The 27,785-nt window shown below is 41.4% G+C and overlaps 1 protein-coding gene across 3 annotated transcripts in view; it reads left to right on the forward strand.

Annotated features, from left to right (window-relative positions):
* The window catches only part of CHCHD3 (coiled-coil-helix-coiled-coil-helix domain containing 3), a 164,758-nt gene extending 139,124 nt beyond the window's left edge, over positions 1-25,634 (forward strand). Inside the window, exons 7-8 of one of the 3 annotated variants that reach the window (XM_021384293.1) lie at positions 18,982-19,117; positions 20,979-21,149. In XM_021384293.1, coding sequence (XP_021239968.1) covers positions 18,982-19,117; positions 20,979-21,023 — 181 coding nt within the window. In that variant the 3' untranslated portion in view covers positions 21,024-21,149. Of the gene's footprint in view, positions 1-18,981; positions 19,118-20,978; positions 21,150-24,920 lie in introns of those variants that run through there. The other 2 variants (XM_021384294.1, XM_021384295.1) reach the window with 2 other exon arrangements.

Raw genomic sequence — 27,785 nt, forward strand, 5'->3', positions numbered from 1 at the left:
AAGCAAATCATTCTATTTCCAATGGTTCTAGCTCATTTGCATTGCTTTGAGAATTTGATCTTCGATGGAGGTGAGGCCTTATGGCCAGACAGGAGGCTGTAGCAGCCTCGAATATAGTTCACAGTGACACAGTCTCACAAAGCAATGACGGACACTAGAAATAAAAACAAAACAGTTCAGAGAGAAGATGAGCTTTGTAATGACACCTTTGGACCGAGAGCAGGGAATGTCGGGTCATGTCAGGGCACATATGGTGATTTTTCATGGACTCTTCTGCATGATCTGTAAATTAGTTCCTCAGTGCAGATGTCTCCAGTAACTATTATGTGATACTCACATCGCTGTAACATAGAAATCCATGTTGGATGCCCATGTAAACAGCTGATGCTGCTCTCTCTGCTTGTGCAGAGCTGATGGTGAGAAGCAGTTTTTTCTGTTACTTTAATTAGAATTTGTTGTTTTTAAAAACTAAGATTGTAAGTACAGAGTTAAAATTATTTACAAAATACTACATGATATTTTCCCAGTCATAGAACATAGAACTCTGTGTAGAAATCCTGGGACAGAGCCTTCACTCTTGCCTTTGAGTTGAGCTCCCTTTGCTCAGCCACAGACTGGACTCAAATGTCCTGAATTCATTTCTTCCCTCGAAAGTGTAGCATGCATTGTAGTGCTTTGTTACAAAACAGTTGTTTTAGTGTTGATGGTGATAGTGTTGCTGACCATGTTCTTAAATTCCTTTTCCTCAGTATGTAAAAGAAGTGGCAACAGAATTGTCTTTTTTGTGTGTGTGTTTATATGTAACTGATTATTTAATTCAATATTTATATATAATGTGATTATTCTTGTAACATTAGCAGTTGTCGTGTCCTCTCCTCACACTGAAGAAACAAGAACAAGCCAAAAAAACCCAGCAACCAGACTTAATCAGATATTATTCAGCGAGTCAGTGAGAAGCACAACTCAGCACAGCGCTGTGTGGAAACAATTCCAAGAGTCACAGCTGAGGACGATGGTCCTGAGTTACCCAAAATGTGCTGCAGATGAGCACAGGGCTAGCATGTGTGTAAGTTGTGCTAGGAGTGTTTAACAGCACTAACTCAGCCTTTTGTAGTGGCAGAGGTACTTGAAGAGAATTCCTTCTTTCTGCTCCACTACTCCCTCTGCTTTTTTGGGAGCCTTAGTGCCCCAAGGCTGTTTCTCTGTAGCTGCACCAACAGTAGTGTTCACACCATACAGAGGGTGGCACAGCAGCGAGTTGCTTAAATGAATTTAACCAGTGCTGTTGGCTGATAGCATTGCACAGCATTGCACTTAATGAGAGAAGTGTAAATGATGTCTTGCAGAGTGGATGTGGTACTGTCACTCCTCCTAGTTTTGTAGCAGTCTGGATTCAGAACACATAGAACTGCTTCAGGTGGGAAGAGAAGTAGATAAAGAGACTACAAATCTCTTCTGTCTCTATTACTTGCTTAGTACATCCCAAATCCTGTTCCTTTTGAATGCAAAAGGAGTAAAACCAAATTTGTTTTCTTGGCTCACCTCTTTCAGCCAGAACTCGGTCCTAATGGACTTGTCTCAGGGCTGCCACAGAAAAGCTTATGCAAGCCATGTGCCTGACTTTCTTCCACTTCTTTATATATGTGATTTTGCTTCTTGGAGAGATACAGCTCTCACTCCTTGGCTGAGGAAACCCTTTGTAGCGCACACACCTTGGTTTCCCTTCGAATTGAAGTGAGGAAGCAGGATATAATATATTATGTATAAGTTATTTGATAAGTGGTGTCCCCCAGAGGTCTGTCTTAGGACACTTTAACATCTTTATCACTGACATAGATGATGGGATTGAGTACACCCTCAGTAAGTTTGCAGACAACAGCAGGCTGAGTAATGCAGATGATATGACAGAAGGAAGGGATGCCATCCAAAGGTACTTGGACAGGCTCAAAAGGTGGGCCCATGTGAACCTAATGAGGTTCCACAAAACAATGTACAAGGTGTTGGGTTGGGGCATTCCCAGATATATGTACAGACTGGGAGAAGAACTCTTTGCCAACAGCACTGCTGAGAAGGACTTGGGGATCCTAGCAGATGAAAAACTAAACATGAACCAGTAGTGCATTCTTGTAGCTCGAAAAGCCAGCTGTATACCTTGGGCTGCATCAAAAGAGGGGTGGCAGCAGGGAGGGAGGTGACAGTCCTACTCTCCTTTGCCCTTGTGAAGCCCCATCTGGAGTACCATGTCCAGGCCCGGGGCCCCTGGCACAGGAAAGACGCAGAGCTGTACGATTGGGTCCGGAGGAGGGACACGAAGATGGTCAGAGGGCTGGAGCATCTCTCCTTTGAAGACCGGCTGAGGGAATTGGGCTTGTTTGGCCTGGAGAAGAGAAGGCTCCAGAGAGACCTCATTACAGTTTAAAGAGAGCTTATAAACAGGAGGGAAATCAAGTTTTTACATGAGCAGATAGTGATAGGACAAGGGGGAACGGTTTTAAGCTAAAAGAGGGAAGACTTAGAGTAGATGTCAGGAGGAAATTCTTCTCAGAGAGGGTGATGAGGTGCTGGCACAGCTGCCCAGAGAGGTTGTGGGTACCCCATCCCTGGAGGCATTCAAGACCAGGTTGCATGGGGCCTCAGCAGCCTCATCTGGTGCCTGTTGGCAACCCTGCCCATGGCAAGGGGGATATAGAACTAGATGATCTTTGAGGTGCCTTCCAACCCAAGCCATTCTATAATTATCATATAACATTATAATTGCAACTCTATGAGTTATGAATTTCTGGATAGATTTTCCTGTTGCTTCAGTGGCTTGGCGGGAGGACTTTGGTCAGCAGTTTCTTTCTTTCTCAGCTTTTGCCCAACCCATGGACACACATAGGAGAATTTTGTCTGAACAGCTTTAGAATATCAAAATTCTATAAACCCTTTATCCAGTACATTTACCTATGAAATGATCACTTCATAAATGACAACTTCAGTTTTCCCTGCAGCAGCACAGATATTTAACTTTCTCCCTTTGATCGATAGAGTCCATTAGGAACGAGAGTGCTCGACAGAGCTGGATGAAATATTAATTGCGCGCGTTTTAGCTGGATGCAGATTCATCCTGAGCGAGGTGGGAGCAGGGGATTCTGGCGTGATATCTGTGTGTTTTTGTGGTAAGCTCAGAACTGTGAGTCTGTTTGCATGGGTGCGTGTTTTCATTGCAATGTCTGAACTGGAGTGTCGACTTTAAATGCGCCTATTTGTGCTGGAGATAGTTTTGAAGCACTGAGTGGTTTTTTGAGAGTTATATTAATCCATTATTGAAAATGTAGGTAGGGCATTAGCTAAGAGGCTCAAGCCAATTCTTTCCGTGCTTGCCCTAATCCTTTTTTCCCCAATTTCCTTTTGGAAATCCTGGCTACATTCATTAAAGCTCTCCTCATTCCATCACCAATTTTTCACACAATTAGATACTTTACGGTTTGTAATAGAGAAAGCAATCGTAACATTAATTTCAGTAAAGCACACAGTCATGACTAGGAATTTTATTTGATACGAATGAGTACTTAAAATAACAAAAGGTTTTCTGTAGAGCAGGATAAGCTTTCTAACAGATGTGGGCAAACGTGCCTGTTTATCCGAATGTCCTTTTCCTCTTCAGGTGTGTCAGGTCGATGTGTTAGAAGGAGAAAACACGTGCCTGTGTTTCAGCACACCACGGGCTTTCCACATTTGCTTACACAGCCGCGTTAAGTAATTTTATAGACTTCCCACGGAAGCGAGCAAGTGCAACTCTTCCTTCATGCATCAGTGGCCAACAGTTAAATTGGCATGCTCCCTAGTTTTGTGTGCTGGTAATCAAGCAAGTCCCCTGAAAATTGATGGATGCACTCATTAAGGGCAGTTCTTGCTGCTGGCTGCAGTTTCCTGAGCCGCTCGGAGCCGGCGAGCGCTGACTGTTCGCGGCGCAGTTGGCACGTCGTGCTCCGCGGCGGTGCATCTGCTCCCCACTCCCCTTCAAGGACTAAAGCCTCTTGTTTTAATACGTTAAGCATCCTTTGTTGGGATTTTGTATGCACACAAATAAATGATTTCCCACTTACGGTATTAAACCGGGGAAGGTTAAAATCCACAGTCTCTTCCCTTTATTATTAATTTGTTCTGTGTTTTGTAATCTTGTGTTGCTGAGATTTACCAGTACCTTTTTAAGGACGTTTTTATGAGTCTGAGCCATCTGCAGAACCAAAGCCTACAAATCTCACGGCCCCCACTTCTGAGCACACAGCAGCGAGCCTCTCTTTCTGGAAGGGAGCAGGTTTTGCAGAGTTGACGGTATGGCTTTTTTTAAGACTCACACACCTGTTTCCGCTTAGAGGGTGAAGAATGAATTGCCAATTACCTCTACATGTTCCAACACGACGCTTCATATTGCAGGAGCTTGTGCTACCTGCTCAGCGAAGGCCCCCAGCTATGTAACCAGCCGTTCCGAAATCATGGGGTGGAAAGATAGCAACCCTCCATCGGTTGCTAATATTTGTGCGTGTGCAAGCTGCGGGAAGCCAGGTCACTGCCACTGACCTTTGTTTTCCCAGCAGAGCTCTTGAACAAGATGAAGTGATCAAAGCAGGATGCCAGTACATCAGCACGATCTCATTACTTCGTAAGCTGCACGTACGGATGCTGCTGTTGCTGCATCAGACGACGCTGATTTACATTCACAACACCTCCATTACCGCTCATTTGCTGCTACTTGTAATTAACCAGTTCTTCCCTTTTTTTTTCCCCCCCTCCCTTCCTCTACTGTTGGGCAAAATTAGGGAAAAAATAGACTACAGTCACTCTGTTTAGACTCAATCTAAGTGAAACCAAAATTGTAAAGCCAAAGTATACATTAAACATTTTGGGAAATAATACCAAATCATATGCTTTGTCGCCAAGTGTGGTTATACTGAGAATATTAGTAAAAATAGAATTAAGATATCTTATAACGTAGTTAAGCTGTCCTGTTGGCTTCAAGTTCACATGTGATCAAGTTCAAAAGTAAAACTTCCCTCTTTAATTGCCTTTAGTAAAAATTATTACCTGGAATTGAAAATTGGACAGTTTCTTTGGCATTTAGCAAGTATATCGCAGTCACCTTATTCTGTCATTATGGAAAGCTAAATGGCACAAATGCGTTATTTATGTTTCCTCTATGGGAGGTTGACATTGGACATGTGGAGAGCAGGGATGCTTTAATAGCTCTTTCTCTGAGCAGAGCTACACTTTTAATTGCATTGTATCTTCCATTATGGCTCTTCATCTTCCTGTTTGCTTAGGGCAATCCAAATCATGATGAATGTCAGAGCATGGAGAGTACCATGAAGATTTCGACCTTAGTGAGCAGTCAGGGCTTCAGCATAGGGTGGCAGTCAGACCTGGAGCACTCAAGAGGCTTCTCTCCATCTTCCAACACTCACCCAGCAGCCTGGGAATCCTGCTGTGCCATTTACATTTTCTTAAAACAATATCCTCATTCTGGAGTCATCAGAACAGCAGAAATGCCGCTGGTCCCAGAACTAGATTACATTTGTTTTATGCTGCTCCTCCTGTCCCTGTGTCTCAGTACATGGAGTGCAGAGCGGCAGCTGTCAGCATCTGGAGCAGGGGATACTGCAGCTGTTGGCAGCTGGAAGGGCGGCTCCAGATTGCCATGTCTTGGATGTCCCTTTCTGTTTTGATGGAGGAGGAAGTTCGTCTCATTGCTGCTGTTCTGTGCTGCTGATAGGCTCAAACAATTAAATACAAGTTTGCCAGGTTGTGCTCAGTTTAATTAATTGTGGAATAGAAGAAAAAGGTGCAGCAGGCAGTTGGCATCAGGTGTACTACATGGATATTGCATCACAGAGAAGCCTTTATACCTCAGTGTAGGATTTATGGTTTTTTTTTGTACTAGAATGCCTAGCAAATTGCTTCCTAATGTCAATTTTACCTTAATTAGTCCACCTAGGTGCTACTGTAATAAAAATAACGGAAAGACCTGTATATATGTGACCTAAGTCCATCCAGCTATCCTTAAGATTAGGGGGCTGGACTGAGGTCAGAGAAGTAATATGAGCCAAAGCTGAGTCTAGAATTGAAAGGTCAGTGATTGCCATTATTCATACAAACTTTATAAGCTATTTTTAATAAGATAGTATATATTTTATCATTGACCTCATTGGTTTGGGTCTCATTTACAGGTAAGAGGTCAGAAGTCCCCAAACTTTTCCATCTGTAACTAGCCTTAAGTAGTGACATTTTGTCTTTGTTGATCCCATCAGTAGCATAAAATAATTTTGTTTTTGAAAAAAGTAATCATAGAATCATAGAATCCTTGGAGTTGGAAGGGACCTCTGAAGGCCATCTAAGTCCAGCTCTCCTGCAATGAACAGGGACACCACAACTAATTCAGGTTGACCAGGGCCTGGTCCAGCCTCACCTTAAAAGTCTCCAGGGATGAGGCATCAACCACATCTCTGGGCAAGCTGCTCCAGTGCCTCACCACCCTCACTGTAAAAGACTTTTTCCTTGTATCTAACCTAAATTTACCCTCTTTGAGCTTGAAGCCATTTCCCTTTGTTCTATCACCACAGACCCTGATGTTGGTTATTAAGCTCTTTTACTCTCTAGGAGTTGACCACAGCACCAGCGTGTACGTATTTGAGTAGCTGTGAAGAGGAGAGCAGCATCAGTTGTATCCTCATGAGCGTTATTACTTTATCACACCTTCAAATTCGTATATTTTAGCACTTTTTCAGTCAGTTTTACATTCAGATAACCAAATTTTGGACAGTAGTGGCCTTTTGTGAATATAGCCATTTAGCTCTTTTTTTTTTTTTCCCCCCAGGAGGTACAATCTTATAATAAAATTGTATTCTTCTTAGATTTAAATTTTCAGCAAGTTTTCCCCATGGGCATTTCCTTAAATGCAACTCTGCAAATCGGTGAATTGATCAGAACACAGCCATGTTAGCCACAGAGCTAGCCTTGTTGGTTGGAACCACGCAGATCCAACAGGGTAGTCTATGTCCCTAGCAGAAAAATCACGTTTTACTTATTTCCCTTGAATTTCCCTTGAAATACCATTCTGTTATTTAATACAGGATTATAGTTCTATTATATAGGATGTAACTCTATACAGGACATTTTTTTACTGATGTTTTGTCTGTATTTTCTTTCAATTTTGCTCTATTATTCTCGGCATTCCTCATTGCAAAATTCTTAATTATTTTCTGAATATGCTTTTTGATTCCTTCAGTGGTCATCACTGTATCTTCAAGCGTGAATCTTGTGAAACACATGAGAAAATACATATATTGGTCATAGAATTATAGAATGACTCAAATTGGAGGAGACCTTAAAGACCATCTAGTCAGAGCCATGAAATACGCTCACCAGTTTTGGGGATGCTTTTACAACTGCTAACCACGTATTTACACTTTCTTGAGCATAGTCTTCATTTTTAAGGAAATCGTAAGTCTTTTGCTTGTATTTGTGAAGAGGGCGTTTCCTAAATATTTTTCTTTTACTTTGGGAATTTAAAACATGTAGACTTGCATAGATAAGACCTGATATTAATGTTCTACAGCACACATTTGAAAGCTTGAGAAGCACACCACCCTCTCACCCTAAATGAACATGGGAAAGCACAAAGGAGAAATTTTTCCCTGTTAATGCTTCTGGAACAGTTATGCATTAGTAGTTTTTGCCAATTCAAGTACTGCATGTCTCTATGGAGGATCTATAACTGAAATTGAAAAACTTGTCAATATTTAGAAAAATAGTCATGATCATCATAGAAATGCACTCCCTCGCACTGTCCTCTGCCTCTCCATTAGTATGCCTGCAATATGAAATCAAAGTAGAGTCCGAAAGCACACATTTAAGCCCTGGGGAAAGGGACTGAACAAAACAAATAAAGCTGATACGTGTATCTTAAGGGGGATATTAGAGTGCCATGTCTGTGGCTATAAATATTATAAAGATACAGCCCTTTGTCAAGGGTGTGTTAAGTTTGATAATATTGTGTATCAAATGCTGCACTGTGCTATATGCATTACTGGAAGCACGAGGAGATCAGGATCGAAAGGTTTTGCGAGACAGGCTTTATAGATCTGTGTGTAATAGACTACTTCTCTGTCTACACCGCTTTACTGTTAATGAAATCTTGCTCTTGCTGGGCTGGTGAAATGCAGCCCCTTTTGTTCCATCACATATGTTCTTTTCCCTTCGCCTTGACTAGATGCAGTACTTTGGTAAAAAGAATTGTTAGAACCCTTTCAATAAGAATGTGCAGTCAACACAGTCAGTGTGGAATTTTAATTCTTTGCAGCTAGTTCAAGTGCTAAACAAGTCTATCTTAGACCCTTCTCCACTAAATATTTGGCTCCTTTAGGTAGAGACACTGCAAATCTTCTTCTGGGTAATCTACAAAGGAGGTTTTGGTGGCTCTTCAAGAGAATTGATTAAGGGTAGAGTGAATCTATGTAATGACACGATGGCAATTTGCCTTTATTTGAAACATGGAGACCTGTTGGTTCTTCTCTCTGCTTGCATCGTGTAATTCTGCATCGGACAGGAGCAGTCTTCAGGTACCTGGTAACCCTTATGTTCAGGCATTATTACTGCTTTTTGGATACTTGCAGTATGGATGTGTGAAGGTCAAACTCTACCATCAGCCTCTTGTTCTGGTTACACATTGTAGACTGAGTTTTTCAGGTAATATCCAAATACGTCATCTAACAGATCATGCATTGCCTCTTTCTCTCCATAATAGGGTGTGTGTAGTACTGAAATAAGCTTGTGTGATTCAGTCAAACTTTGTGTTAGGTGCTGGGGTGTAAAACATTCTGGGTCACTGAAAAGGACAATCATTTTATCGAATATTAAAGAAATTGAGAGAAACAGTTATATCTTCAAAACTTTCCTTGCCATTTAGCATGGCTCCCAGTTTCCAGACATTTAAGAGATACATTGTGCCACTGGGTTGCTCCTCTGCATGCATTAGTAACAAACTGAGTGTAATATGGAACAGGCTTGCCGTATCATGGACACGTTTATGAAGATTGATAACAGCCAGGGTTCAGTGTTAACTTTTATTGTCAAACAGGCTACAGGAGAAACTGCCTCGTATTGCTTTTCCTTTGATTTATGAAAAGGTTGCTACATGAAAAAGACATCACATAAAATAGCTCTGCTGGCAGTAGCGTTATAAAATAGGGCCGTAAGTAGACCGAACAATAGCGAACTATAATTATCTTCATTATTGTCTCTCTGAGCTCTATTTACCTTTGCTAGGATGCTTTCACTCACTACCATGTTAAGGTGGACCAACTTTTCCCATCAAGTGTGTAAGGGTGATAAAATCCTACTGTTTCAGAGAGGCAATACCCCAAAGAAGACCTTTGTACTTTGTGCCATCTTTCATCCACAAAAATGAAGGAGATGATTCCAGTTTCACCTACTTGTGCATTCCAGAGGTGGTACTGGGAGGAAGACGAAAGGTGTTCAGAAAAAAATGCAGTTTCAGTTACAGTTTCCATCAGTGAGGTGTTTTACTGGAAATAACCCATTTTCCAGAATGGGTTATTTCAGACTGTGATATATTCAGACCCCTTAAAATCAAAACCCAGACCCCCAGCATAATAACAGAGATCGCCAGTTTCAGGCTGTAGGTGGCGAGAATTACTTTATTTCTCTTTCCTTCTGTAATGAGGTGTGCCACAACAGGAGCAAATTGAATCCCTTAGCTAGCAGCAATTTGCAGTAAAACTAGTTAAAATCCTAGAAAGGATGACTCAGGGAGCCACTGACCTGTCAGCCTCCAAGATCATGGAGCGGATGCTCCTGGAAGCTATGTTAAGGCACATGGAAAAGAGGGAGGTGACACAGGGTAACCAACACGGCTCAGCCAAGGGCAGGTCCTGCCTGACCAACCTAGTGGCCTTCTACGATGGCATAACTGCCTCACTAGACAAGGGGAGAGCCGCTGATGTCATCAGTCTGGACTTGAGTAAGGCCTTTGACACAGTCCCCTACAACGTCCTTCTCTCCAAATTGGAAAGATGTGGATTTGATGGGTGGACTGTTCAATGGATGAGGAGCTGGTTGTGAGATCATACCTGGAGAGTGGTGGTCAATGGCTCAGTGTCCGGATGGAGATCAGTGACACGTGGTGGTGTCCCACAGGGGTCAGTGCTGGGGCTGATGCTCTTTAATATCTTCATTAACGGCATTGGTGACAGTCGGACCAAGTGAACCTTCAAACTAGTGCCTAGTTAACGCTGCCAGTGCATGGTGAATGCAGTAGGAGAGACCTTTGTAAGATCTGAGTTGGCAATGAGGTTTTTCTGCAATATCCCCCACCCTTCTGGTGTTGGACTGCTTTTCTGGTACGGTCGTGTCTTAAAACAGTCCCAGGGAACCATAGCAGGGAAAATAACAAAGTGAAACATGAACTCTGTGCTTCATAACTCTTCTCTCATAGTGGAGTTCATGGTTTGTTCATGGTGAGAGCTGCATTTTCCCTACTGGGACACAAAAAGGGATGTCAAGTTCATTATATTTTCTTCTATTTCTACAGCACATTGTACAAACACGTTGAAGCTAAGATATATTACAACAAGGTCCAGTGCCCACTTATTAGCAGCATGTTTGCAGGATGATGATTCCTCTTTGTTTGTTAACACATTCTTGTTTTTGCAGCGCAGCTGATGATATTTTCTAAAAAGATTGACTCGCCACAGCCTGGTGCAAGACCTGGGGAAGCACACACAGTCTTTGTAGCTTATCCAAGCCTTCTTTTTCTTGAAAAACTTCATGCCAAAATGAAAAATTGGCATTTATTTTACTCTCTCTTAACTTTTAAGATTGCAACCCTCAGTTCCCTCCAGTAATCATCGCCCACGGGAGCAGTGATGCTTGAAGTGTTTAACTGTTGATTGCTTTTTCTGCACACTGCTTTTCCTCATAAAATGCCTTATGTTTGTGGTCAGTAGCAGGCTTTCAGGCCTCTTACGGCCAAATAAAATAGTTAAGCATATATTGCTCGAGAGAGTAATATTTGGATAATAACGTGCCACGAGTTGGTGTCTTGTGGTGCTTCATATTTAGAGCAGCAGTTGACCTTTGCTATAGATAAGAAATGTGTCTCCTTATTACAACACACTTCATACCACCTATATAAGGGGAAAGCTGTTTTTTAGTGGAGTAGTGTAAGGTGCTGTGAAGATTTTATTATCACGAGTTTGGGATGATGATGTTACTCATGAGTTTACAAAGCCTGGAGTGAATTGTACAGCCCTCGGGAAATATGCAGCAATAATAAATCTGCAGTTGTGTATTTGGTTTATGCTGCTCATTTGGTTGGTTAGTCTTTGCTCTGATCTGTCTGTGTTCTTCTCTTTGTGTGTGTGTGCTTTCACACACACTGTGATGTGACATTGTGATGGAAAATTGAACACAGGGACATGAATAAAATTAAAATGACAATTTTATCCACTTTAATGGATACTTTCTTGTGGTGTTGTTTTCCACTTTTGTATAGAGGCAGATTTCAAACTATTGCAAAATGTTATTTTTCTTTAGGAACTAGAGAGATTTTGTTGTATTTTTACATAGTGTGTAATGCTAAGTCAATACACCCACATAGCCCTGTAACAGCAGTGGCTGCAGACCACTGGCATCACGCATCTATCAGAAATGTCAGCCAAAGCATCAATTAAATTTCCCAAAGACTGAATCTGCCTTGTGATGAGCTCAAGCTGGATCCAAGGAGAGCAGTAATTCCCTGCTGCTTGCTGTAGCTCCTTTTGGAAGATGCACTGCCCAGAGCTGCACAGTGCCAGGAAGCACCCCAAAACTCATAATGCTAAGAAATGGCACCACCTGGTGTTGTTGGCCATGGTGATCTTTGACTTGCCTGCTTACAAACAGCTGAGCGAGTGGAATCTTGCCAGTCTTCATTAAATAACTTTTTGGGAGGAGTAATGAGACAGATCTCAAGTGACGCTACGTGCAAACTCTAAAAATAATTTGTGATCTGAATTTGCATTCTGAGGTTTGCAATGCAGGCGTCACAATGCTGATCTTGTGTGCATGGATGGATGGGGTTGTGCTCAAAGCAGAGCAGATTTATGGTTGGATTCTTTTGTGTTCCATTCTGCCTTGTTCTTGGACAGGCTTGCATACATCCAAGATGATCATTCTTTCCTAATTTACCAAAATAGAAGCTGGTTTTGATTGGTGCAAGATCAAGAAGTTCTTTCTGTTGTGTTTATCTCATGTATTCATGTAACATACATACAGTATATTCCATCTAGATTAAACTGCGCCTTTCCAAGATGATTTTTATTAAAGATTGTGCTTACTGTATTATCTTTACAGTATAAAGGCATGTATGCCCATTTAGAAGTCTGAAATTTGCATTGCTGTCATCCATGTGATTGTTTGTTTTAATATTTAAAGCTTATATCCTAGTATTCAGTAAAAACTGTTCTTCAAGCTCTACAGTTAAAAATGTGCATCCCAATTTGGATAATTCCAGCATGTGGTTCCCCATGCAGCTGCAAGGACCAGCTGTGTGTAAGGTACATTTGTATAATAATTTGTTGGTGTATTGGTTGGTGTTTGAATTTTAAGGCTTTTTGTTCGTTTATTTTCTTCGGGGAAGAGAATTTTATTAACGACAAGTAATTTGGGATAATAAAATTCAATGAATATCAATTTAAATACAAGTGTTCCATCTAATTGTGTCTGTCAGGGTGACGACAGTCTCCTTTCTTTGATGACTTTGATGAAGGTTCTCGGCTGTTGTGAGGCCCTGTCTGCAGTACTGCGTCCAGGCCTGGGGAGTATTTTTGCTCATAATCCTTCGATGGACAGTACCTTGTAATTGGCTTCTGAACCCAACTGTGCTTATGATACCCCAGTATCCTCCTGCAGTGGTTTCCAGCTTTTCATTATGTGTTGTTTAGAAAAGGCTTGAATTATTTTTTTGGTTGTAAACCTGCTGCCAGAAAACTTCATTGGCCACCTCTGCAAATGCCATTGATGATTTCATGTGTCTGCCTCATGTTCACTTGCAATTCTTCTTCTAAGCTGGAGAGATCTAGCCTACTTAATGCAATGTCCTAAGATTTCGAAGATTTACCTTAGCAGTTGGTTCATCAGTCTAATTAGGATTCACAACCAGGAAATCTTTTCTGATCCTCATTCTGATTTAATCCTATTGGAAGTCTCAGCCCAACAAAGGGTTTAAGAATGTGCATAACTTTGCAGATGCAAATGTGGAATTACTCACTTCTTGAAGTTGTGCTTGTATTTATGTGCTTTGCCAGATTTGAGATCGTAAATTCTCTCTGTTAATCTCAGCGATGCTCTTTCCTCCCTGCATGCAAGAAATAAATTGTTGCATTACAAGGAACCATTTCCACTTTGCTTATGTTAAAAGCTGAGCTGCTATCCTAGTGACATTCCAGGTGTTTTACCAGGTGGAGAACATTCACCAGGCAAAGAAAAAAAGCATCTACAAAGGTCAGAAGTACTGTCTGCCAGTCCTCTTTGTTAAACCAGGTTTTCATCAACATGTTTAACTTGACTTAGTGCACTCTTGACATAATTAATCGTCTGTCTTCGAGCGGTGCGTGTGTATGAATATGCTGGAATGTGCCTTTCCTCCTCATCTCCATCCCTGAATTTCAGAGGTCAGACTGCTGAAAACAGATTTTTGTTTGCTTTTAAGAGAGATGAAATAAATGAGAGGACGGCAAACATTTGCCGAAGCTTTTGTCAGTGCTGGAATTTTAGGCTAAGGGGTCTAAAAATAACAGGGGCAGTATTTACACTGAAGCTGATCCCTGATCACATAGAAGATACATGTATCAGGAGGCAAAGTTCGTAGAATCATAGAATATCCCAAGCTGGAAAGGATCCATAAGGATTGTAGAGTCCAAGTTGATTCAGTCTTCTGCAGAAGTCATTTATTTAGTAGTACCATGCACGTTTAGCATTTTTGAATGTAACAGAGCAGGAACAACTGTGGTTCTCTTCCGCCATTTATCAGAGGTTTGTTAGGAAAATTCTTTCCTTTGCAGCTTTTGGAAAAGTCACACTATATAGTCAAGTGTAAATAAAAGCAAGAATCAACTCCGCAGTACTTGATCTTTTGCTGGCAGCACTTCCCACACGGTAATTTGGAGGGCTTTGTGTGGGCACAGTTTGATTATGGACTGCTTCATAACATCAGTTATAGATACTCAGAAATGAGACTGTGGCATTCCTTCCAAATGATCTTTAGAAGAACATAACCATTTGGTTTGTGCTTCACATGTTTCATAACGCACTTGCAAGTCATCACCCACTTAACGTGCGAAGACAATTTAAAAAAATTATTTAATATAAAGAGTAAATTAATTGAAGAACTAAAAATAATGGTGCAGCAGAAAGGACCTTCATTACCATATGCCCTTTCATGTTTTTTTCCCCTGCTATCTGTTTTGCAACTGTTTTCTATACTGTTCAACAAGTCCTGTGAATTCACTGAGCGGTGGGTCTGTGAAATTCGCTCTTTTTGGATGAAGTAATCTTAGAAAAGGATGATCTCCTCACCATCACCTTCTTGTGTCATGTTGGGAAATATCCCTGTCTGGCTGCTGTTTCACACTTCTTGCTTGCAGAGAATCATTAAGGTTGGAAAAGACCACCAAGATCATCCAGCCATCAGCCATCCTCACCATGCTCACTAACCCACGTCCCTCACTGCCACACCGTCCTCCATGGACGGTGACTCCACCACCTCCCTGGGCAGCCTACTCCAGTACCTGACCACTCTTTCTGAGAAGAATTTTTTCCTCACATCCAAGCTAAACCTATCCCGGTACAATTTAAGGCTGTTGCCTCTCATCCTATTGCTGTTACCTGGGAGAAGAGGCCAACCCCCACCTCGCCACAACCTCCTTCCAGGGAGTTGTAGAGAGAATCTTCTCTTTTTCATGTTTTTCACTGTTATTTCCAATTTGCTGTTTGATGTCTCTCTGAACCACCCGTGATGCTACCTTCCATCCCTTGTGTATCCCCATGCATCAGTGTATTGCTTCTTCATGTGCATTGTAAGCAACTTGAGGAAAGAAACATATTTTTTCCTTATTTTGCATGGTGCCTAGCGCTGATGGGCTCTGATAGCAGCAGCAGGAGCAGGTAAAACAGGTCAGGACGTTGGCTCCAGTTCTCCCCTGTGCTGCTGCCTTGGGCCTTCCAGGTAGCACACTCCTTTGCAAGGCTGGATTTTCAAGCTAGCACTTCCCTGGATGGCGCGCAGCATAATGCACACGCTGGAGACTGTCCCTGGTTTGTCATTTGGCCACACACATGCTTTTTTGTAGGCAAAGAGTTTGCACGTAGTGTTGGGTTGTGCTATGCTTTGCTGCCTGACCTCGGACCCAGGGCATCATTTTATTGAGTGGTACAGAGCTAGCTCTGGATGCCAAGGGTTACACAGAGAGGAACAGATGCTTCTGATGGGTGTCAGCATTTTAATGAGGAATCAAATTATGCCCTGGATACTTCTGGCCATCTAATGGCACGATTTTTTCGTAATCCATGCTGGTTTTTTGTTGCTTTTTTTTTTGTATATTTTATGACAATTGCCTGAAGTCCTGATCTGGTGGGATTATGCCAGATACCTGCACAGTTGGAAACTCATCAGCGATTCAGATTCCTTCAGTCAGAATGTCAGTTTTATCACAAAACTTACCAGGATGATTTCACATTTCCTCTTTAGTAGGCATTTTGTTTGAATGCCATGAAGGGGCTCCTTTCTCGGAGCCCCCGGGAATATGATAAGCTATGCTCTTTGAGAGAGGCTAGATGAGTACAAAGTTACTCTCATTAAATTTTCTCTCCGTGCTTTAGCATAGAATATTTCTTTTTAAAGCTCTCTCTTATTTTCTTTTGTGTCTTCATCCCATTACCTTTATGAGATTGTGGTGCATCAGCTTGATGGAAAAGGTGGGTGCACGGCTCCCTCGGAGCACACAGAAATATTTTGCTGGCAGACGAGATGCTTGAGGAGCAGCTGGGAAAGCGAAAGCAGATCAAGTAATTGTAAACTTAATAAAACCACGTTAATAAAAGCATGCCGTGTAGTGCAGGGTGCAGATCGGGCTGCTGCTCATATTGACTTTGGAGAAGAAAGGTATTTTAAATTTCATGTATATTGACTCTGTAAAGTAGTTATTGAGTTGCTTTGAATGAGGATGGAGATCTGTCGGAGTGTCCTTCAGTCCTCGTTGACCACTACAGTATGTGTTTTTCCCATTGTTTTCTTCAATTTAATTGTGAAATTCCTAAATGATTAAAATGAAAAGAAAATGTGGACAACGTCCCTGCTATATATTCCAAAATACACATCTCAGGACATAAAGTAGTTCAGAGAAGGAACCTCCTGCTTCAATGGGGCTGGTTCTGGAACCGGACCAGATTGCTTGATCCACTCAAGTCTTAAAAATCTTTACGTTTTCCCTGTAGATTCCTCATAACTGCTGCTTTTGTACTGTTTACTTTTTCTTACAAGCTTCTTCTTCAGTCAAACCCCACCAGACTCTTAAATTCCGTAAAATTATCATTCTTTACGGGAACATTGGAGAAGCTATCAGTGAGGGAGATGTTTCATTTCCCTTTTGAGGAGTTTCCTTGCCATTGGCCGTTTCTGACTGTCCGTCTGACAGCCCTGCCATCCATCACCCACCAGAAATCAATCACAGACTTTTTGCTTGCTTTGCCATAATGCACACTGCAGCTTTCTTTCCTGAACGGGAGATCCTGCCCTGCATGCTTTATGGCCATCTAATGTTAGATAGTAATCTCATTTAGCGTTTTCCCAAAAGTGCAAATAGTGCATTAGGGGAGCGTAACAAGCACAGCAGATCAATACGGAGCTGGTGCTCGCCTTGAATGGATTAATCCAACAAAATGGACTTCGTTGACTTCAAAAAAGTGGCCCTGCTTGCTGCATTGACCAGCGCTGGGATTGCGTTGCAGGAGTGGGCTGAGAGCACAATTGGAAACATCACCAGTGAGAAATGGTGGTATGAAAACAAATCGGCATGTCTTACGGTGCTGTAAGGTGTCCACTGGAGCATTCCAATAGGGAATAGTATGTGGGCTTCCAGCAGGCACTGATGGCATGGCTCGGGAAAAAAAGCAATCGACGAAGGGTGAGAGCTGAGTGACACATCTACAAAGAGCACACATGGTGCTTCCTCCCTTACTTTTATTCCAGCCCAGTACAGCCACAGACTCTGCTGTAGCCAGTCAGTGTACAGCATTTTCAGGTCCTACATTTTGATGCCTGACACGCTTTTGAAATGCTTGCTGACATCAGTAGAGGGGGGGGATTAAGAGAAAATCCTCATCCACAAGAGCCTACAGAAGTTTGAACTTCCAGATCATAAAGTGTTTAAACACTGGGGACTGCGTTTAAATTCTGTTTTAGGTATTTCACAAATGTACGGTAATGAATGAAAGAAGTAAGAGAGCTGTTTTATATCAGTATATACTGTAAAATCAAGGAGACTGAGCATTTCTTCTTTGGTACTACATCTTGAGTGATCGCCAAGAAGTCAATTCCCCCAAGGAACAACACTGTGCTTCACGTTTCATTTTCTTACTGTACTAAAGCAGAGATCTGCCCGGGCCAATCAGCAAAATAAGAAAGAACAGAATATTCATCTGAGGATGCAGCTGCTGATAAGTCCAGTTCTTTTTACGACCTCATTGAACTAAAAATAATGTGGGCTGCAATGGATGTTAGAACAGCCATAGTCAGGCTTTCCCAGTAGGTTAAATGGGAAAGTGTATTAAGTATGCAGTTCCCTCACATAAAATGAATGGTATTATATAAACCTTAGCTGCTGTTTTTCTGTGAAGTTTCATGTGTGTGTTTTTTTTTTTTTTCTCTACCACTGAAATTCTTTATTTTTGGTGTAAAAGAGGTGTAACAGTGACTAGGGACATGGTTTACTGGGGAAATGTTGGTGGTAGGTGGGCAATTGGACTGGGTGATCTTGGAGGTCTTTTCCAACCTTGGTCATTCTATGATTCTAGATTATGAGTACCTTAAAAGTTGTTTATAAAGTAAATGTCTGATTAGCTTGAAATTACATTGGATGTTTGATCACTTTGCCAACCTCTTGCTTCTGAAATAGGAGTTGTATTCCTGTTTAAATTCCTTGTCACTGTCTGGATAACATTACATAAATACAAATGACAAGATTTTTGTCCAAAAAAAGGTTTGGTTTTACAAGTCTAGAACAGTTTCCATTCCTTTGTGTATTGCATCAGCTAAAAAGATGGCAGGAGTAATTAATTCATACAGCAAAGAAAACAGACGAAATTCCTAAATAACTTGCACATCTGGCATCAGGGTTACAATTGAGGTGATGGGTAGAAGAGAAGGGGAGGAGGATGTGCCGAAAATAGAGGCTATCATCAGATCAGCAAAAGCAGATTGTGTGATTTGCTGATGGCAGCAGGTTTTCTGTATTCTCTAGGTCAGCTCAGTGGGTGCTTTCTGTCTTACACAGCAGCAATATTTAGTAAGTGGCAAGACTGTATGGCCATAGGGCTATACAGCAATGAAGTTTAATGAGTCCTGCAGTTCTCTGACTATTTTTCTTAACACAGGTGAGATCAGACATGCTTAGTCTGATCTTCAGTTCAAAACATGTCCTCAGATGAAGTTGGATGTTGATTTTCTCTGCCAGCTAGAACCAAGAACTAGATCAGGATGATACCTGTGGCCCTAGCAGCTCACTTTCCCATTTGTGTCTGATGTTACCCAGATTATAACCAAAATAGCTCTAAAAGCAGCCTCCCTTTGTGACTTTAAAAGTGTTCTTCCTCACTTCTGTTATTTAAAGTTGCATCTCTCCCAAAATGTTTTTGAGAAGGAAACTAAAATCTTTCTTCTTTCCCCAGGCGATATGAGACTCAACCAGTCTGTGCTGATCTGCAGGGCAAAATTCTGCAGTGCTACCAGCAACATGCTCAGGAGACCCTCAGCTGCTCTGCACTGGCTAGCCAATACCTGCATTGTGTCAATCATGCCAAACAGGTGGGTATAGGGATGTTGCTACTGAAGTAATTGTAGCAGGCAAAAAAATAAGAGGAAACAGTCAGATTATCCAATTAGTCCCTTGTACACGTTTAGCAGTACTGTTCCCTGTGTGTTTGTTCTTGCAAGCACTGTGGTGTCCACTTTCAATTTACTGAAATGATAGGGTTTCCATCTCTTCCCTTGGGAAACCATTGTTTAGTGTAGGAGCTAACACTGTTGGCAGATGTTTCCTGGTATCTGCAGTTTTAGCAGTCAAACAAGAGGATTAAACTAAGTGGTACTATTTGTCATAAATACCACCACTTTAGAAACAAATGAATGGATGTCTCAAACTAGATTGCTCACCAGCTGGAAGTCTTGATTTCTTTTAAGTTAAGTACCCAGGGTCTAACACTGCCATTTACATGGTCTTTCCCCCTTGACATTCAGTTTGCTACTCCAGGGGTTGCTTGGTTAGATTATAAACATATATCCTTCATTAGGGCAGCAGAGGGGAAATGACAGTACTGTGTAAATGTCCCAGTTAAAAGAAGCTAAAATTTCTAAAGATTATTCTTTTTCATCAGCTTAGATCTTTCAAATACAGAGGTGCATGTGTTGACCTCAGTTGTGTTCTTAAAGAAGCCATTTGGAAACATGCTTTTAGGCCACATACATAATGTAGGTAAAGAGTGCTTAAAGAAGTCTGTTAATCTTTGTTTCTGCTAAAATCTATGAGTTAATCTTTGAGCATGTGAAAATCTTAGAATCAGAGAATCATTAAGGTTGGGAAAGACTACTAAGATGATCCAGTCCAACCATCGACCCATCCCCACCATGCCCACTAAACCATGGCCCTCAATGCCACATCTCCACACTTCTTGAACACCTCCAGGGACAGTTACTCCCCCACCTCCCTGGGCAGCCTGTTCCAATAAGTCACCACTCTTTCTGAAAATAAATATTTCCTAATACCCAACCTGCACCTCCCTTGACAGTCTTAAGGCCATTACCTCTTATCACTGTTACCTGGGAGAAGAGGCCGACCCCCATCTCGCTAGGAAGACTTTGGCTCTGATCATTCACTCTGACCTTTTTGCAGTTAAACTCATGCAGTCTTGATCCTGTACTGCTCGAGATCTTACTGGAGTTAATGCTTCTCTTGGTTTAAGTGCTCTGTAAATTTTTGCGGGAGACAACAGTTGCACAGCTAACGCTGTTTCTGCAGTCCACAGCACTTAATTCATTTGTGGGGTGCTATTATTGTAATTCTTTGTTTATGTAGTTAGCGTGCTCCTGTTTGAATGGGCAGCCTGGCAGTGCTGGATGACAAACGCAGCAGCTGCAGCTCGTTCAGTGAATGAGCCACGGTGCAGGACTAGGACAATTTGTGGGGCTGCCCAGGCAGCTCTGAAATCACCTCATGATATTAAACCTTGTTATCATCTGTAAAAACTTTGACCCAGGAGGATACCTGCGATTAAATATAAAAATCAATGAGCTCAACCTGTCCCTTTTGGAATTACCTCCTTCGTTACACTCTTGGATATTTCTCCTGCACACTTGCTAATGCACACAGCTCCCGTGCTCCTTCACTGCCTTTAGAACTCTACAGCCTACCACATCTCTCTGCTCATGAGAAATCTTCCCTGATGTCGTAGCCTGAGGCTCTCCTTTCTAAAGCTCCATGTTCACACACCCAGGCACAATGGCTTTTGCCCAGGTCCCTTCCTTGAGCAAAGGGGATGCTATGGCTGCAGCCAGCAAGTTTTGCTTCTCTTCCTTCATCCCCACATGGTGCAGTTCTCCATGACCTTTTGAATTTTTGTTTTTTTCTTTTTCTTTTTTCTTTGGATTCACTTGCTTTTTTTTTTTTCAGTTAGCACCATCCTCTCCCTACCGTGACAAGCAAGAATTGGTGTGAAGATGTATTTTTTTCAAAGCTTTCTTTTAGTGTGATTGTCATATTCCAAAATCCAGTGTGAAGAACTAGAACAAGAATGTTTTCAAGACATTCTAGAAAAAGAAAATAAAAGGCTAGTAAATAATACTGGGTTGTTATGTAGTTGGCATCACTGTTGCTTGCGTCATCTGGAAAAGTCATTTACCGTATTTGTAATTCTGTGTTATTTTTAACAGTAACTGCAAATTTTATCTTAATTAATTATACGTATTTAAGCTATAACTGAAGTTTGTATCTGGTAGGAATGTTTTCAGAAGGCTGTGATGAGGGTGAATTAATTCATGTTCAGAAGGAGCAGGAAAAGGAAATCGCATAAATATGAGCATTAGGTTTCTGAGCCCTTTTAAACACCTTTTTTTGTTGAAGATCTTCAACCAAGCCTGTCAAGTAGTTAAAAGTGTTTCCTAAATGCTTCTTATTCTCTTTCACACATGCTTCAAGATGAGAATTCAGAGGTTTCTCTCTTATGATAACAGAGAAAGAGAAGCCTTTTATGATGGAAATATTTGCAGGCAGGAATGATTGTTTTTCATTATGAACATCAGTCCTCTAGAGCTCATCCTCCGTGTGTTGCAGCTGTAATTGTAATTATTTTTACTTGCTGATTGCCTGGAAGTCCAGACAAGCAGTTACTTTGAAATAATTGCCAAACACTGCTATAAAATACTGCAGAATTACCTATTATGTGTGCTTGGTCGGGAGACAGAAGAGCAGGATAAATAGCAGGTTCAGAAATGAAAAAGTTAACTGACATTGGCTACAAGAAACAAACAAAGAAGAAAATTTGCTAGAGGGAATAGACCAAGATATTGAAAACCAAATAAGTTAACTAATCCGATTTCCTGGCGGTGAGTCTGGGCACTTGTGCTCAGGCTGAGCACACTCTGTGCTTTTCATAAATTGAATTTATTGACTCCTCTTTCTTTCCTATCTTGCTTATAATTATCTCACCCTCTCTTCTGTATGCTCCTTATTTCTCATCCTGTCTGTAATCTCATGTCTCTATCTGTCCTTTTCTCCCCTTGTTAGAAAGTCCCTGAGAGCTGTTAATTCAGAGGAGTTTGACACATTGTTGTATCTTCAGTTTAAATCTTCTCCCAAAGTCATGAGAAGCTAGTGAGATAAATTAAGCTCTATTATTAATGTTTGTATTTTATTATATTAGAAGCAGAGAGAAAAACTGCTTAATGGAGCCATTAAAGGGAGAGCATTAGGATTGTCTGTGCCATGGATTTGTGTTCCCACTGCTGAAGGATCCCAGTTATTGCACTAGCTGAAATAATATGAACCATCCACTGGCATTTGTATCGCTTGTCCTAATCTACTGCCTGCTGATGTGGACAAGGTGGCTGTTGAAATACCCTATTTTATTTTTTCTTGTGCTACAGGGAGTCCTAATTCTTATATGGAAACACAACCGCAGCACAGCTTAATGACATCTGTGCAGTATTTTCCTATTAGACCTATTATTTCACAGGGGTGCAAGTGTCTGCGGGCAGGCTGGATCTGAAAGTACTCAAAAGAACGATACTAACAGCTGCTGGTGTCTGACAGCCTGGTTACAAAATGCTGTCCTTCAGCCTCTTCAACCATTATTTTAAACTGTAGGACAGAGTGGTCCTTAATCATGCATCCTTGTCAGAGTAACCATTTTATTTAGCCTCATTCTCCAGTATTGTCACTAGGTACCACCTCACTGTCTAATGGAAGAATATGTAAAATTAGTGTGGCTGTGAACTGAAACGCAATAAAAAGACGCTGTCTTTTATGGCCACCATTTAACACTACCTTGATTAAAGAAAGTTAATTATGAGAGGTTCAGACCACGTTCCCTTCACACCTGCATTAATGTCATGAACAAAAAATCAAGGAAATAATGTAAATACATGAAGTAATTAAATGTTGTGGGCAGAAATATGCACCTAGTGAACAAATACCTGTGATTTCTTTCCCTGGGACTCTAAATGAAAGAAAAGTAACAGAATTTTTTCCGCTCTTTTGGGAATTTCCTGTGTTAATTTAAGCAGTGTTAAGTTTACCCCAAGTTTATATTCAGCCCAGCAATGGCTTTGAGCAAGTTTCTGTATTACCAGTGCAAAGGGAGAACTCCAGTAGAAATAGCCTTCATTGGTTCTACAGAAATCTCTGAGGGGATCCTGTCAGTAAACTGAGATGGGGGATTTTCTTAACTAATATAAGTTTCCCCTGTCTTTGTTTATAAAAGCAGCGAGGGAGCGTAAAACTGATTTCTTTCATTCTGTTAGCCTGAACCTCTCCATCGCGAGTTCTGGATATTGTTTGTGATCACAGGGACGTTTAGCATCTTTCCATGTGCTCACTGTCCTGCTCCTTGGGGTGTATCTTAATCCTTCTTGCAGAAACACTGCTTGATCTAGTGGAGTGTTTCACCAGATTATTTTTGGACAGGCTGTGAGGATTTAAATCATAGGATCATTAAGGTTGCAAATGACCACTAAGATGATCCAGTCCAACCATCAACCCATCCCCACCATGCCCAGCATGTCCCCAGGCACTACATCTCCCCTTGAACACCTCCAGGGACGTTGACTCCACCACCTCCTGGGCAGCCTGATCCAATGCATTACCACTCTTTCTGAGAAGAAACGTTTCATAATATCCAGCCTGAACCTCCCCTAGCACAGCCTAAACCCATTGCCTCTCATCCTGAAAAGATGACAGATTTCCATACCCTTTATTGGTAATTTTCCCGAGCCCTAACTTCCATGACTCTATGCTGTCCAGATTTGCAAAGAATGTTCCCAGTCTGGCCAGATAGTGTTCCAGTATTTGAGTCAGCTGTTTGTAGGTCTGCTGTGAGATTTCAAGGTTCACATTTGGCCCTGCTCCTGACATAAGCCCAAAAAACTGTCAAGCCCCTTCCTATCAGTTTTTACAAGGAGATTCATAATTACCATCTTTCCTATTTTCTGGATCACAGAATCACAGAATCGTAGGTGTTGAAAGGTACCTCTAGAGGTCATTGAGTCCAACGCCCGTGAGAACAATAGATTACTTTGGTCAACTTCGTAGCCCACCAGTGAGTGTAGATGGTCTCTAGCATGCTAGAACCTGCTTTCTCTTCTGATCTAGATACGTGGTATCCATACATCTGCTTATTTCTAAAGACTATTCATTTATGGTTCATGGCAGTAGGAGGCTCTTAGTAGAGCCCTGCATATTATCCCTGCAAGTCTGCATTTTCATGGTAGAGGCCGAGACCTCTGAATAGAATCAAGACCCTGTAGCAGAGCTCACTGGTGTGGCAATAGGAATAATTCTTGGAGTACTTGACAGATCTATCCTTTTAGCTCTGGGTGGCCCGACTGTGCACAGGAGGTGAATAATGAAGTGCAAGTTCAGTGCGACATGTTCAGACTATCAAGATTATGATGATGACTCGGAATATAGGAGGGCAGTAGGTAGGGGACATACTTAGTGCTGTGTGACTTCAGGATATATTTCCTCCAGTATGTAACTGCTGGGAACAGGATTTATCTTATTGTAAGGTCAGACGTTTTAATTTCCTTAATAGCCATAGCATGACTGGAGCTATGATAGCATTAAGATGGATGAATAGGAATCGTTCCTGCAGCTCTTCAGTCCTCCAAATGTCTGGCTTGTTGAGTCCTCAGATAGCTTCATTCTGCCTCTGTGACTTGTCCCTTTGACGACGTGCATGTTGACAGTGTTTCTTTTTCTGTATTTTAATTGGGAAAAAAAATTGCAAATCCTGGGAAGGAAATGTCGCCAAAATTCAGTGTGTCTCTGGAATAACTTGGAGTTATTGAAACACGTGTTTCTCCCTCTCTCTTCCCTCCCCTCTGACCATTTTCTTAGCAGAGCATGCTTGGGAGAGGAGGATAAAGGCATTGTCCAAATCAAGCACGAGACCATCAACTCTAATTTCAGCAGAAGAGCATTTTTTCCCAAGAATGATATGACAGCCCATTTACAGGGCAGACCAATAAAGAGAAGAACTGGAAGAGCCATTTCAAGAGCAGCAGCCATCACGGCTCAATCAGTGTGACCATTTGAAAAGCCAAGACCTATATCTTATTACATCAGAAATCATACATCCGAAGACACTGTTCAGTCTTAGTAAAATCCACTTATTGGTGATTGAAGAAAGGAAAAGAAAAGAACCTCTCACTGACCTTAGAAAGGGGAAATATCCTTCAAATGCTGCTATTTCATTGCAGAGTCTCCTCAGAAACTTTTCACTGTCAAAGGCATGGGTATGTAACACTTGCTGTGCCGGGATGCGGCAGTACATTGTGAGTAAGTCAGCTGCTGCTCCTCACTGTATTTGTTGCTTATATAAAGTTTTTCTTAGGATGGATAATGACATCAATTTTACTTTAACTTATTTCGCAAATTATGTAGTTTAATGAAGTCTCTCATCAGGCCTTCTGCTGGAATGATGTTAATGATCCAACACTTATGATTTAACACGGCCTTCATGAAATGATTCTGTTGTGCTCTTCACTCTGATAACGTACTGACGAATATGCCTCATTCTGTACCAACAATAAATATATTTTATGAACAAAATTAATGTTTCAGTTTGTCTCTCTTTCCAGTTTTCAGAGGCTGATGATGTTCCCTTTGCTGCACTGTTCATGTTTTTCCAGCAGATGTTATTACAGAAGCTTTAAAGCGTAGAATTTTATGCAGAACTGGCCTTGGTTTCAGGAACACTACTTACATATTACTGTTTTCTATCAAAGCAGCCTAAAAGGATGCCATGTGATAGCGTGTTGTCATTCATGCACCACCAGAGTTTCCTTTCTTGGGAAGTACTTGGGAGTGGAAGGGCATGCAGCACCCAAAACCACAAACCTTCTTAATATGAGTAACAGTTTTGGGGACTAAATCATATAATCTATATGCTTTTAATATGAGGGTCAGTTTCATTTCATCATTTCTATTCAGATAACTACTGCAGCATTCATCTTACCAAGCAGTCTTAGAAAAGGCTTTTACACCATAGTAATAGTTTCAAATGAGCAATGTGTCTTGAGCCTTCTGCTGTCTATTTACCTGTTCTGTTTCTCTAATTGGCTACGTTTGAACTGCATCCTACTGTACAACTGCAAGTGCACCTGCAGATCTCGTTTGTATTCAGAATACTGCTAGTGTTTCTCCTATCCTAATTATTGAGATGCTTGTTGAGCACTGTTTCATTAAGGGGTTCATCTTTGTTTTTAATGTGACAAAAAAAGCTAGGGTTTTTTTTTTTTTTTTTTTTTCTTGCTAAGGAACAGTAATAGCACAAGGAAAGGAAAATCCTGGCATTCAGTGTCAGGTGCCAGGTAAACTGCTTGAGAGAAATAATAGGGACATAAGCGACATGTTTACATGGTGACTTGCTGCAGTGTTTACAAATCAGCTAACTCACAAATTCTCCTTTATAATGTTCTCTTTTGTAACAGAGAGCCAAGAAGTTGGCAGATCCATCCTTGCCAGACTTAGAGTTGGCAGCAAAATACAGCATAGAGGAAAAGCAGACGTTTATAAGGCCAGATGATGCTGTAAAATCAGGAGAAGAGCTATGTCGGGAAGGAAGGTCTCTGTTATTGCCAAATGTTTATTGGTTTCCCATACTGACAGCCTTGAGCAATGGGAGTCAGTCTTGCTTGCTTGCTTTCTTCCAACTGTGTTTCAGGCTTCATTTGAGATGATGTGTTCTTTAAACATCTTCTGTATCGTCAGTAGTGTCATCTCTAGCATGTTTTGCTTGAGCTTGGAGGATGCTGATTGCAGCAGACTGGATGTAGACCTTAGAATAGTCTGCCTTGTGGACAACATTTGCCTTTAAAGTAGAGCAGTGATACTGAGTGTTTCTGGAGTGAGCTTTGGTTTGCCACCTCTTCTGCCTGTACCATCATCACTCCTTCTGCGTGTCTGCATTCTTATCCCTTCTTTGGCTTCTTCCTGCCTACCTTCTTCTCGCTTGCTGGTGCACAAGTCAGGCAGGACACACCTCTTTCGAAAACTCTTGAGGTGTGTTGGACATTTCAAGGAAACAGTAGGTCTGCCTAGGATGCAGAAACTTCCCATCTTATGGACTAACTATATGAAAAAAGGGATAATATGAGTGGTATTCTGTAGGGAGGATAGGTCATAGAATCATTAAGGTTGGAAAAGACCATTAAGATGATCCAGTCCAACCATCAACCTATCCCCGCCATGCCTACTAAGCCATGTCCCTCAAAGCCACATCTCCACATTTCTTGAATGCCTCCATGGACAGTGACTCCCCCATCCCCCTGGGCAGCCTGTTCCAATACCTCACCACTCCTTCTGAGAATAAATTTTTCCTCATATCCGACGTTAACCTTTCCTGGTGCAACTTACGTTAGGATGATGAAGAGTTGATGCACTGTACCCATGGTAGAGAATAATTTTAGATATTCCCGTTGGTCATTTACAAGATCAGTTGTACCCAAAGGGTTCTAAATGGAAAACCAGTATTGTAGGAGCTAAATCAAAGCTTTTCATTGTTTTTTGCTCAGTTTCTATGGAACAAGTTACAACTCTTTCAATAGGGTCAAAATAATCACCGCTGTCTCATCTAATTTGGCAATGCTAGACTCTTCTAGATACTACACTTCCATTCCTCAGGAGTCATGTGTGTCTCAGGCATCACATAGTTTTACAAAGTCTTTTTTTGTTTTGTTTTTAACTTGTTAAGATATCCCT

Source organism: Numida meleagris, chromosome 1 (genome assembly GCF_002078875.1).
Source record: "Numida meleagris isolate 19003 breed g44 Domestic line chromosome 1, NumMel1.0, whole genome shotgun sequence".
Taxonomy (NCBI): domain Eukaryota; kingdom Metazoa; phylum Chordata; class Aves; order Galliformes; family Numididae; genus Numida; species Numida meleagris.